The sequence below is a fragment of the Limulus polyphemus genome, unplaced genomic scaffold (assembly GCF_000517525.1).
Source record: "Limulus polyphemus unplaced genomic scaffold, Limulus_polyphemus-2.1.2 Scaffold1953, whole genome shotgun sequence".
NCBI lineage: Eukaryota > Metazoa > Arthropoda > Merostomata > Xiphosura > Limulidae > Limulus > Limulus polyphemus.
This window is the reverse complement of record NW_013667563.1, coordinates 151326-163829: the sequence shown is the minus strand read 5'-3', so window position 1 is coordinate 163829 and position 12504 is coordinate 151326. Positions and strand designations below refer to the sequence as shown.

Here is a 12504-nt window from a genome sequence, read left to right as displayed (position 1 = left end):
CTAGCTCTACCATTCCTCTTATGTTATCCTATATCTGACCAGTCCTTCCTCCCTCAGACCTATGCTGCCTGTGAAGGCTGTTTGGCTTTTACATCCATTTTTTTAACTCCTTTCTTCAACTGGTACTCCCATTCCGATTCTGATTGGCTTCTTTGTCTGGTTCACTCTTTACAGTATCATTTGGCAAGTCCTGCCTCTTTTTCAGCAGCACATTCCTGACTTTTTATTCCCTGAAACCCTTCTATTTCCTGTTATCTATCCCCTGTCATGCTAACTTGTTGGGTTTGTCAACTCGTTACGTGGGTATTTTCAGACTTATCCATGGAAGGTTGCTGTCTCCACAATGTTTCTTCCCTTCAAATTCGTCATATCATCATTTCTTTGGTTGCTCACCTTCACCGTCCTTTGGTGGAGATCATTCTGACTGGAATATGGACTACTCCCTATACATTCATTGCTCAATATCTGCACAATTTTGCTGTATCTTTCTAAGTTGGATATTGTCTCCCTCCTATGGTAATTTTACACATGTCTTTTCAACTTTGATAGGGGTAAGTCTTATCATTTCCTTTTGTTTATGCTTTTATTTTAAGCAATTCTTGTTTTTACCACTCTGTGGTGGGCATTGCATGGTCAAGTACCAGAAGTTAACATTTTTCTTACAGTGAAAATGTATTTCCAATAGGTACTTACCTTTTCTCACACTCTTCCCACCCTTCCTCCCCACTGCTGGTGTTCTTTTAGAACCTGCCAATTGTCAAAATTGAGGATTGAGCAGGAATAGCAGAGGGAGCTAGCTGCTTCAAGATAGGTGCCGCAGTACTATTGGTAGAGGGTAGTCACATGATATGTACATATTCAAAATGGCATGAAATTGATAGGGTACATAGACTGGTGTGCTTAGTGCAAAAATGTTTAGCAATGTTTAGAGGACAGATAGAAGATTGAGATAGCTTTGTGTGAGAAGAGTGGTAAGTAAGTACCTATCAGAAATATATTTTCAGTGTAAGAAAAATGTTAACTTTTGGCTGCAGTTTTAATTTAACATAACTGTATGAACACACACACACACACACACACACACACACTATTTTTTTTTGTATGTAACAATAGATTTAATACAACTTTCAATTTTTTTGTTGTTAGGTTTGATTCATGATGGAAGTGGACAAGCAAGCAGTGAAGAACAGACTAATGAAGTAAGACTGTATTTGAAGAACTGTATGATTGCTATATGTAAATAAAATGTGTATATACAACTTTATGTAAAAACCAGAGAGAGAGAGAAAAAAAAGTTACTTTCTATTTACTGTGCTTATTTTACAGATTTTTATAAAAGTACTATTTATATAAGGGCAACTATATAATATATTTACTATTTAGCAACTTCAAATAGATTACTAGACTTTTATACTTTTTATCCCTTATTTATTGTGAGATCAAATATCAAGGCTAGACTTCAAATTGTGAACTTATCTTACAACAGACAGTTTCACCTTAATATTTCTTGCCTTGAGTTTGAAGGATCGTGAAAATTGTAATCAAGCAGAAAATTACAACTTTGTATCATTCCTGATAGACTACCTAACAAATATTCTTTGCACAGGATTTTGTTTCTATATACTAAAAAAAAACAAAACGTAGGTGGTTAAGTTTCATGCTCCCATGACTTTGTATAAGCTTCCAGTGTAATGACAAAAAAATATAGCAAAAGTCTGTTAAAATGAAGACAAACTGTGTTTGGTGTCTTGATCTTTGAAGAGATCACAGATACATGGAATAAAATATTTTATGACATCAAGGTCAAATTCTAAACTTTAAAAGTTGTCAGAGTATATAGTACACAATTTTATGCAAGTTCTAATTTTGATACTTTTTCCTAGGATGTCAGTCACATGTACCAGATCTTCTTGGATGAAATCTTGGGATCTGGACAGTTTGGAGTTGTTTATGGAGGTATAAAGTTTTAACTTTTGCATTTAATCATTTTCAGTTTGTGGCATACTGACTTGAATTTGTAATAACTTGATATCTATCACAGTTTAAGAAACTAGATAATTGGTTAATGGAAATTCCAAAGATACACTGGATTTTGGTTATCTTTATTTGAGATGAGGACTTACATGCCATTTATGCATAATAACAATATGTAGCTTGAGATTTTTTGTTTTTTTTCTGTTGGAAGATATATTTACACTAGCTCTCTTTTTTAGTGCTTTTGATAGAATACGTAGTTTGATAATCTCATTTGTATATTTGTGCTTGCATAGATGTTTACTATATCATCAGCAAATTAAAATTATTGAAATGACAAGTAAAAAAGAAACTAAATTACAATGTTAAGTTGTAGATGGTGACTGTTTTATCCATAAAATGTTAAAACTTTTTTTTTTCATCAATTTTGCAATCTGTGGGTCGCGAGTTTGAATCCCTATCCCACCAAACGTGCTCCCCCTTTTAGCCGTGGGGGTGTTATAATGTAATGGTCAATCCCACTATCCATTAGTAAAAGAGTAGCCCAAGAGTTGGCAGTGGGTGGTGATGACTAGCTGTCTTCCCTCTAGTCTTTCACTGCAAAATTAGGGATGGTTAGCACAGATAGCTCTCATGTAGCTTTGTGCAAAATTCATCACAAACCACAAACCCTAAATTTAATTATCATTTATTTAGCAATAAAATACAGTTATTTTAGTATTAATTTTCTTAAAATATCAAAGGAAATTTGTTGGTGATAATCATTTAAATGGTAGTATTGCATGCCCAGGTAAGGCAGTTATTTATTACAAGCTGAGGTACCCATCCTTTGTCCAGGTTATGAACTTAAAAATATATGTGGGTTGATTCTATGATAAATAATACAAAATCCTAACTTTCACACAATGTAGGCCTGGCATGGCCAGGTGGTTAGGGTGCTCGACTAGCAATCTGAGGGTTATGGGTTCGAATCTCAGTCCCACTAAACATGCTTGCCCTTTCAGCCGTAGAAAAATTATAATGTGACGGTCAATCCCACTATTCGTTAAAACATGGTATACCCTGTGTGATGATCAGGGTGACTATGTAGAGATAGGTAGTGGCAGTAGGGATGCTTTCTGTTACTTACTTTTAACAACTAGCTCTTAATGTCCTTCCACAGTCATTGACTACAGAAATATTTTACGGGCTGAAGTTGAAAAGATGTGGGTCAAATAGGAAGTTGGTATAATTCAAAACGTGGCTCTTCATATCAGCTTTATGGTAGCTGTTGGAGAATAGAAACTTCAGCCGAGTTTATATATTATTGCAACAGTGGTGGCCATTTTTTTCATTGCATTCCCCCATAAAGAGTGGTAGTGCACTCTGAGATATACAAGATGCTTGTGTGCCCCCCATACACTTTGTGTATTTTGTGTTATATAAAATGCAAGTTTTTTTTTTTTGGTTTAAGGATGTGGCACTATCTATGAATGTAGTTAACACTTTCAATAAGGGTTTGGTCAATTTGTCTGACCACGTGACCTTTTTGTACTTGTTTTAAAGTCTTTATAGATTGAATACTTATAACTCTCAATATAGTGGTTATATCTTCATGAAATGTGGAAGTCTTTCAGTTAATATTACAAGCCTTTCACATACAAAAATTCATATTTCTTAGTGAACTATTTTTAATAAAATAAAATAAAGATTTGTCCATGAATATACTGTGTATTTGTTTTAGACAGTCCACGTGCAAAGTAATTTTCATGTTAAAATGGAAAATACTATTCCTCATCTCAAAAATATCAAATTTCCTTTGTGTAATCCCTTAAACCTCCTAAATGCAATTCAAACGTTTTTTTTAAGTAAAACTTTATAATTTAGCTGTTATTTTCTTTATCCTATTTCAAAACAGGATCTTTCAATTCAACCGACCTCATAACCACAAAAAAAAAATCAAAATAAACCTAAATTACCCTTTTATTTTTTCTAGAATGTCTTCAAATTGTAACATAAAACTACATTTGTTTATCCTAAGTAGCTCTAAGTTGGTAACATAATACATCTATTTATAATTAAATTTTATTGTTTTATTGCCCTTTGAACCATGCCTAACTACAATACCTGGGCCATTATAAGTTCTAACTCACTCGGGGAACATGCAGCTCACGTTATGCTAACAAATTACATTACCCACAAGCTGTTCACATGTGTGCCTCGTGAAACATTTTTATTGTAATAATATTATTATTATTATTATTAATTTTACCTAATGTAATCTTAACAAACCTAAAAGGATCCCTATTTTTACATTTTAGTTAGTTTTATTATTATACATAAAGAATAAACATGAAAAACAAGAAATAAAATACTTAACCAATCTTCTTTTTTCTTGTTGTCGGTTTTTGAGGAGATTTAACCCTAATTTTTTTTACTATAGATAGTAATGCACTTAATAATTTTTATTTAATTAAATAATGCACCAAAGAATATAGACTAGTAAGTTGCAAAAAATTAGACAAATTCACTTACCTCTCAAAATTTTCCTGGCTTTCTAACTATGCGACAAGAGCTGTTACAAATTCATCCAAGCTAGTCATTAACTTTTCCATGGGAACGATGTTGGTACTCTAAGTGAAATTGACATCTAACTGTTCAGAACATTATGTTATACAGTTTGTCATTTGATAGGTGAAAACCTTGACTTTCTATTAGTTATTGGTAATGTACATATAATGAAATGTAAGAGAGAACTATCAACAAATTTTGAAAGAGAGGATGTGACAGGTGGGTGTGGCAGGAGGGATCTGATTTTCTATTCGATAGCTCTGTAACCAAACCAAATTGAAGGCTATAAAAATTATGGTTTGTCTGAGCAATAACGATTTTATAGAGTAATTTACATTTAATTTCGTACATTTTCAAGGAGTGATAGATAAAATAGGAATAGTGAGATGCTAAGACAAAATGTATCACAGGGTCACACTATTGGAAATTAAGGATTTTTTAAAATATTCCCTTATAGAATTAAGAACTTAAAATTTGTATACTATTGAAATATGGATTATTAGGTAAGATTTTATGCTATTCTAATTGGTATAACATAAACAAAAAGTAGTTTGATAAAATTTTGAATGTAAGACATCGAAACCTTGTGTCATGCACAGTAAAGGACCTGGGGCGATAGGGTTAATGTTGACTTACGTCAAAGATAATAAATGCTCAATAACAACAATAATGGGGTGGAGGGAATTAAGACTAACGTGCCTCTTGTTAGAAATTATCATCCCACAAAAGTTTCATTGAGATTGGCCCAGCAACCTAAGAGTAGTTAGGTAAAGGACAAAGAAACAGATACACAAATTTTTGTGCTTTTTGTATAATAGATAGGTTGTTTTTTCATCTAATAACTAAATAAATATTTCTCATATTACTAATCTTGCTATATAGGTTTTTCACCTTCTAGCATCAGTAGTACTTTGATATATTCATACTACTGTGGAGTCATATTTTCAATTTCTACTTCTCATACTTGTACAGGTGTACATCGTACAAGTGCTCGGGCAGTGGCTGTTAAAGTCATTGACAAGACCAGGTTGCCTGCCAAACAGGAAGCTTACTTGAAGAATGAAGTGACCATTCTACAGGATATTCATCACCCTGGAGTGGTCAATCTAGAGAAGATGTTTGAAACACATGAAACTGTATGTTCTATAAAGAGTAGATTTGGTTATTAAAGTGATAAGTATTATATTAGTAGAAAAGAAATTATTGTCTGTACCAAAATCGACTATTTTTACAGTATTTTAGGAGAAACTGTCAATAATTTTTAGTCTTGTGAGAAGAGGAAACATACATGCTTATAGAAATTATTAAAAGTGAAGTTATTAGCTCAGGCTTACAGCATCTTTGTGCATGTCATGGCTAATATTGAAATCAATTGTTACAGGTTGAGAAGAACATGTCAACAGAAAAAAAAACTAATGTTGATGTAAAAAATTGATTATGAATATTAAAATAAACAGGTTTTATAATTACTGAAGAATTTTTTCTCATCAATAAGAAAATAAACAATCATGAAATACTAGTGAAATCTTAATTTTATATTAAATAATTCTAAAGTTAGAGAGTTAAATTTTAACAGAAATTAACTGCAGTGCACATAGCATAAAGAGATCTGTTTTTAGTCTAGTATAACTAAGAATATATTATACTAAAATGTAAATAAATGTATGGTATGTAGTAACTACCTATATTGTTTCAATCAAGTCTTAGTGACTCAAGCTAGTATTTTTTTTTGGTGTTCACTTCAATGCATTTTTTGCTCTTTTTGTTTGCTTAAGGTTGTATCAGAATTAATATTTAACACTTATTATTTATAAATTGGTATTAAAAATTATATTTCCTTTTTCTCTTTTTTTCTTCTGCCAGATCTTTGTTGTGATGGAAAAGCTGAAGGGTGATATGTTGGAAATGATCTTGTCCAGTGAGCACAGGAGGTTATCAGAACGCAACACAAAATTTCTGATTTACCAAGTAATATTTATTCTAATAATAATTATATTAGATAAAATGAAATTTCTAGTAAGGCTGAAATAAGTATTATGTTTAAATTGTAATTTTCAATTTCCTTTTTTTATTTTTAGAAGGTTTTCATACATGCAAAAATCATACAAAGAAGCAACAGAAAAGGTAATGGGGTTTTAGATATTGATGTGTATATCCTTTATTCTCAGATCTTGACAGCTCTGAAACATTTACATTCCAAGAACATTGTTCATTGTGATCTAAAGCCAGAAAACGTTTTGTTGTCATCAGATTCAGATTTTCCACAAGTAAGATTTAAATGTTTTTCTACATTTTAATTAAACTTTCTATGAATATTTCCAGTTGTTTGGCCATTTACATTTCTGAACTCTTAATATTATATTGATATTAAATTCAGAAGTGTTGATTGAAGGCCAAGTGTATTGTTTTGATTTGTGAATTTTATTGTTTTGAATTAAACTGTTAATGGTTTCTACAATAATATAATTTCAACATTGATATAAATGTGTTTTTTTATTAAATGTACAGGACTATAATTTCTTTTGTTGAAGAAAAAATAGGCAGGTGAACAGTCTTAAACAATTTGTATTCTACTTATATTTAATACAGTTGAAATTATACAACATATAATTTCAAATGAATGCTTTTCCCTTAATAACTCTTAGAAACATTACAGTGGGGCTGCTTCTCATATCAGCCTTAACTGCCCTACTACAGGTTTTTAGTTTTGGAAATCTATAATAGTTTATTTTGATAGAGTAGCAATGGATAAATTCAGTTATAAACCTGAAACCTGTTATCTTATGTTTCAGTGATTATTACTCAATTTTACTTGAAAGTTATCTTACACATAAGTAATTTACCATTTCCACCTGAACCTGTTAGTATATGCAGTAGTGATCATTAGCCAATTTTACCTGAAATCTGTTAGCTCAAGCATTAGCAGCTATCAGACAATTCTACTTGAAATTTGTTATATTATGCAATTGACATTATTGGATAATTCTACCTGTAAACAATCTTAAACAATTTATATTTTATTTATATTTAATACAATTCAAATTAAACATTGCATAACATCAAATAAATGCTTTTGCTATAATAACTTTTAGAAACATTAGAGTAGGGTTACTTGTCATCTTATGTATTAGCTAATTCTACTTGAAATCTTTTATTCTGTTATCTTATGCACTAGTGATTATCATACACTTTTTGCCATTTCAGGTGAAGCTTTGTGACTTTGGCTTTGCTCGTATTATTGGTGAAAAATCATTCCGAAAGTCTTTGGTTGGAACTCCCGCATATCTAGGTTTGTTAGTAATCAAGTAGGAAAAAAATACACAGAATATGATGAGCAGGAAGTGTAAAACATGAAAAGTTAGTGAAGTGATCTTTATAGATGTGTGTGAAAGCGCATTCTGATAACATGGAACTTATTGTTCTTTTGGAAGGAATATTATGGATGTGACTGATTTCAAATGTATGAAAAGATGAAGTGATGCAGGACACTGTGTGTGTGAAATAACTAGTGGAGAAAGGGAGGAGAAGAACTAGAGAAATTATTTAAAACAGGAAATTTCAAAAGTAAAAGGGGAACTAATATTGGCAAGAATAACATAATAATACTAGAAATATACAACGTTATAACACCAAAATGTTGTTTTTATTTAATTAGACACTTAATATTTCGCTTTACAGCCTCTTCAGGAGCATTTAACCAAAACTGGTTTGTGTTTTTAGTGAATGCTCCTGAAGAAGCTGTAAAGCAAAATGTTGAGTGTCTAATTAAATAAAAACATTTTTGGTGTTATAACGTTGTATATTTCTAGTATTAATATGTCATCTATATACCAATGTATACTACAGAAATTAAATAAAGAATAACATAAGATAAAAAGAGAAAATGAATAATGATACAGAAAATAACCAGGGAAATAAAATGGAATAATAAATAACCAAATTACAAGAAAGCATGATAAGAAAATAATGAAAAAAATTAGTAATGATAAAAGATACTGAAAGTGAAGTAAAAGCAGACACCTTTCATGTGGAAAGAAGTTTTAAGAGTGAGCAAAATTATCTGACAGATAAGTTGATTAATCAAAGATCTCTTACTCAAGAATAAAGGTCAGTTCCTTAGGAATTAAATCAATATTCTTCTTTTAGTTCGCCATCTTCTTAAGTTCTAAACAAAGTTTTGATACTTAAGAAAACCTTGTCATTGATAGAATAGACGAATTGAATGTTGCTTTGGGCAACAGGAAAGTATGTTTTGTAAGTGTTGATAAGAATTGTATGGGTTTGCTTAAGATGTTGATGGCTACATTTTTGACATTGTTTGAGAAAAATGTGTTACATGTTGTGCAAGTTATTTCTTCAGTAATCTTAAAGTTATTTTGATGACTGGAGAAAATTTAGTAGTTTTCCTGAACATGTAAGTCTGACAAGCTTTATTAGAGGGATAACAGTCATTTTCTAGTTGAGGGTAATTATGTAACTTTACCTTGAACTAGGATATCTTCAAGATTTTTATTTTAAACAATCACTGAATTAGAATAAATAGAAATGTTTCTCCAGAATGCATGAGTTTAAAGACAAATAACAAAAAAGAAATGATTTTTGATTATTTATCACCATGATGTTTTAAGTGCAGTCTTTCTTAAGAGTGGTGTTAACTTTTTAAATTTCAGAGTCTTTATAATCTCTGTATTACAGCATAATTTAGAGCCTGTGTACAATTTATGTAATTATTTTCATTAGTACAAGTTATCTTAATGTTGAGAGCTTGACTGAATGTTGAGAGCTTGACTGAGTACAGAAGCAACTTTCATATTATGCTCTGTTAGTTGGTTTTATGTATAAATCAGTATGAAGACTAAGGCCATTTTTCAAAGAGATAGTAATGTTTTAAGATAGGAAAATAATCAACATAGATAATAATTTAGTGGATGAAGTTAACATACGAAAAAAAAGAGCTTAATTCAGTGTAGTTATCCAGATAAAGAAAATGTCATCAATGTAGCATTTCCAGAAGAAAAAGCAGGCTTTCTGTGCTTTGCAGTTTGATACATAAGAGCCAGCTTTCCATGTTTGCCAGTTTTGATACGTAAGAGCAGGCTTTCTGTGCTTTACAGTTTTGATATTTAAGAGTGGGCTTTCTGAGTTCTACAGTTTTGATATTTAAGAGTGGGCTTTCTGAGTTCTACAGTTTTGATATTTAAGAGTGGGCTTTCCGAGTTCTACAGTTTTGATATTTAAGAGTGGGCTTTCTGAGTTCTACAGTTTTGATACATAAGAGTAGGCTTTCTGGGTTCTACAGTTTTGATACATAAGAGTAGGCTTTCTGGGTTCTACAGTTTTGATACATAAGAGTAGGCTTTTTGGGTTCTACAGTTTTGATACATAAGAGCAGGCTTTCTGTGTCACCCAGTACCATTATTTTGAAGTTAGTGTCTATTAGTAAGTTCAGAATTATATAAGGATTAAACAAGACTGATTAGATACAGCCTGTTTTAAAATAATAGATAGATTTGGAGCATCTTCCAGTGTGTTGAGAAAAAAACATCAGTAGTACACAAAAGTGTTTGGTGGCAGTGGTTCCATTGTCATTGGTTACTTCAGTGATTTTAATCAAATACATAGTATCTTTAATATAAGAAAACCATCATAAACACTAGCATGTTGTCAGGGTTGGCTTCCCTAGATACATCACTTTACATGATCCACTCCTGAAGAAGGAAAGCTTATATTCTTAAAGTGCTTGTGTTATTGGATTTTTTGTTTTTTGATTTATCCATTATTTGATCCATCTTAATTTCTTAATATCATGAAAGAATATAAGTGATATCTATATTTATTGCTTAGATGTTTTGGTGAGGTTGGGGGAAACATAATCTCACATGTACAAATGTTTTTGTTACAGCTTTGTCTTCAATGAAAAACAATATAAACAGTCATGTGACATAAATTTGATAAACAACACTTACTTAAATGGTTGGAAACTATAGCATAATTATGGGTTTGAATCTGATATTATATCACACAACTACAGAACTAAACTGGACTTGCATTATAGATAGGACAAATGTCTATGACCTTATGATTTTACTGGGGTGTTCCCAATTCTTTAAAATCAAAAGCTCAAAAATCAAACATTGGCAATGAATGTTCAGGAAGTCTCTCTTAAGTAACTGTTTTATGTAGGAAATGTTTAAAATATATCATTCTAAGCACTAAATCTCACACAGAAAAGACATGTTAAGAGGTTTTAAACTTGACATTGATGTTGAATGTGACCTGCTAAGTGGTGCATACCATGATGATTATGTCCCAGGACGTAATTTTTAACAAGTGTGATCATGCTCACACTGCTTTGTGCCTCTTAGCTTTGTCCAGGAAGCATAAATAACAGTTCTTAAGATTCCAAGAGTAGATTTAAAAAGAAAATCAAAAATTCTGTAATCAGCACAGCAAATATGATTTGCTTTGATCGTGTAGTAAGGTTACTTTCAAGCTGATGTGATTCAACAATGCGTGTGTGAATTTGTGTACCTTAAGACAAATTTCTATCATAGTTCAACAGACTGCTCTAACCGATCAATAGGATGTGTTCAACTAAAATTGAGCTTGATTTTACATGAATGTTCAGCATGGAAGAGAAGGTGCAACATACAACTTATTTTGTCATGAAATGTAACCCCTACAAAAGGCCAATCAATATCATACATACATGCAATTTTCCAGTTCAGTTGTTTTTGTGCAATGCAATAACTTTTGGTAGCTCTGGATGGCAAGTTGTATTTTTTTGTGTGACTTGATTTTGGAGTTCAAAATAAAGAATCAAAGAGTTCATCAATGAGTACTACATAAAATCATTTCTATTCTGAAGAAAGCAATTTGCTTTTCTTGATAATTTAGGGAGCACAATTTATAGCACCCCTTGTATTTATTAAAATGAAGGACTAATGTCCATTGATCGATTCTTTCAATTTCTCTGCAGTGGCTTGATCAGTAGAATGCAGTCGAAGTGTAGACTGTGCATCACTCTTTATTGCTGTAATAACTTTTTTATGTAGATTTTTGATTCTGTTGAGCTTATCTTTATTTTATGTTTTTATTTGTTTTCTTTACATTAAGTTAAAGTGGATAATTTTTCTTTGATGCTACGTTAAGTATGGAGGGCTAGCAGATTCCACTTATGTAGGTCCCCTGTTGTAGGTTTTTGTCCCTGGCCCTCAAATTAGTTAGCACTGACACAGGTGGGAAAAAAAAAGTAGAATATTTATGTGTATGTATACTAACTGGACCTCATACATACTTCACTATAGAACATCATTTTATTTTATAGGTAAGATATACCGTGGCAAAATAGACTGATCATGTGATGTGTTTAGTGACTGCTAGAGCCCTATAAATGTAATCATATAAAAGTATAATCCACCACTCGCAAGTGTGTGTGTGTGTATGGGTGTATAGAGAGAGAGAATGAAATCTGCATGGGTATGTTTATTCATACATGAAAAAAATAGAATGTTCTATAAATAATATGACATTTATCTAACCTATTTATCTCTAGCTCCTGAAGTTGTAAGGAACAAAGGTTACAACAGGTCACTGGATATGTGGTCAGTAGGTGTGATCATCTATGTCAGGTAAGAAAATAAGAGATATGTCTTTGTTTGTGTTTTTATTTCACTGGAAGTTTTCTGCATATTTACATGTTACATATGATTTTACATCATATTGAACTTCCTGATGACATGAGGTACATACCAGATGATAAAAATAGATTGAAAAACTTGCTGTTTAGTATGTAATGTTATAATAGTAAAATAATAAAAAATAATTTAATGTAATAGCTTAAAAAAAAATCTAAGCTTAAATGTCACTTTAACTCTTTCAGCACAAGCTTGGTTCTTGGGACCAACCTAGTAACCATTTTGTGCTTGTTATAGTTTTTGTGCTATAAGTTTTAAATTAGTAAGCAAATGTTAACAAAAT

At 31.4% G+C, this 12504-nt stretch overlaps 1 protein-coding gene across 5 annotated transcripts in view; it reads left to right on the top strand.

Annotated features, from left to right (window-relative positions):
• Window positions 1-12504, top strand: part of LOC106465464 (serine/threonine-protein kinase D1-like) — an 81601-nt gene that overhangs the window by 30722 nt on the left and 38375 nt on the right. For all 5 annotated transcript variants that reach the window (XM_022393366.1, XM_022393367.1, XM_022393365.1 and 2 more), the window contains 7 exons: window positions 1147-1199; window positions 1884-1956; window positions 5497-5660; window positions 6388-6492; window positions 6693-6791; window positions 7729-7813; window positions 12080-12155. In XM_022393366.1, the coding sequence (XP_022249074.1) occupies window positions 1147-1199; window positions 1884-1956; window positions 5497-5660; window positions 6388-6492; window positions 6693-6791; window positions 7729-7813; window positions 12080-12155 (655 nt within the window). The remainder of the gene's footprint in view (window positions 1-1146; window positions 1200-1883; window positions 1957-5496; window positions 5661-6387; window positions 6493-6692; window positions 6792-7728; window positions 7814-12079; window positions 12156-12504) is intronic.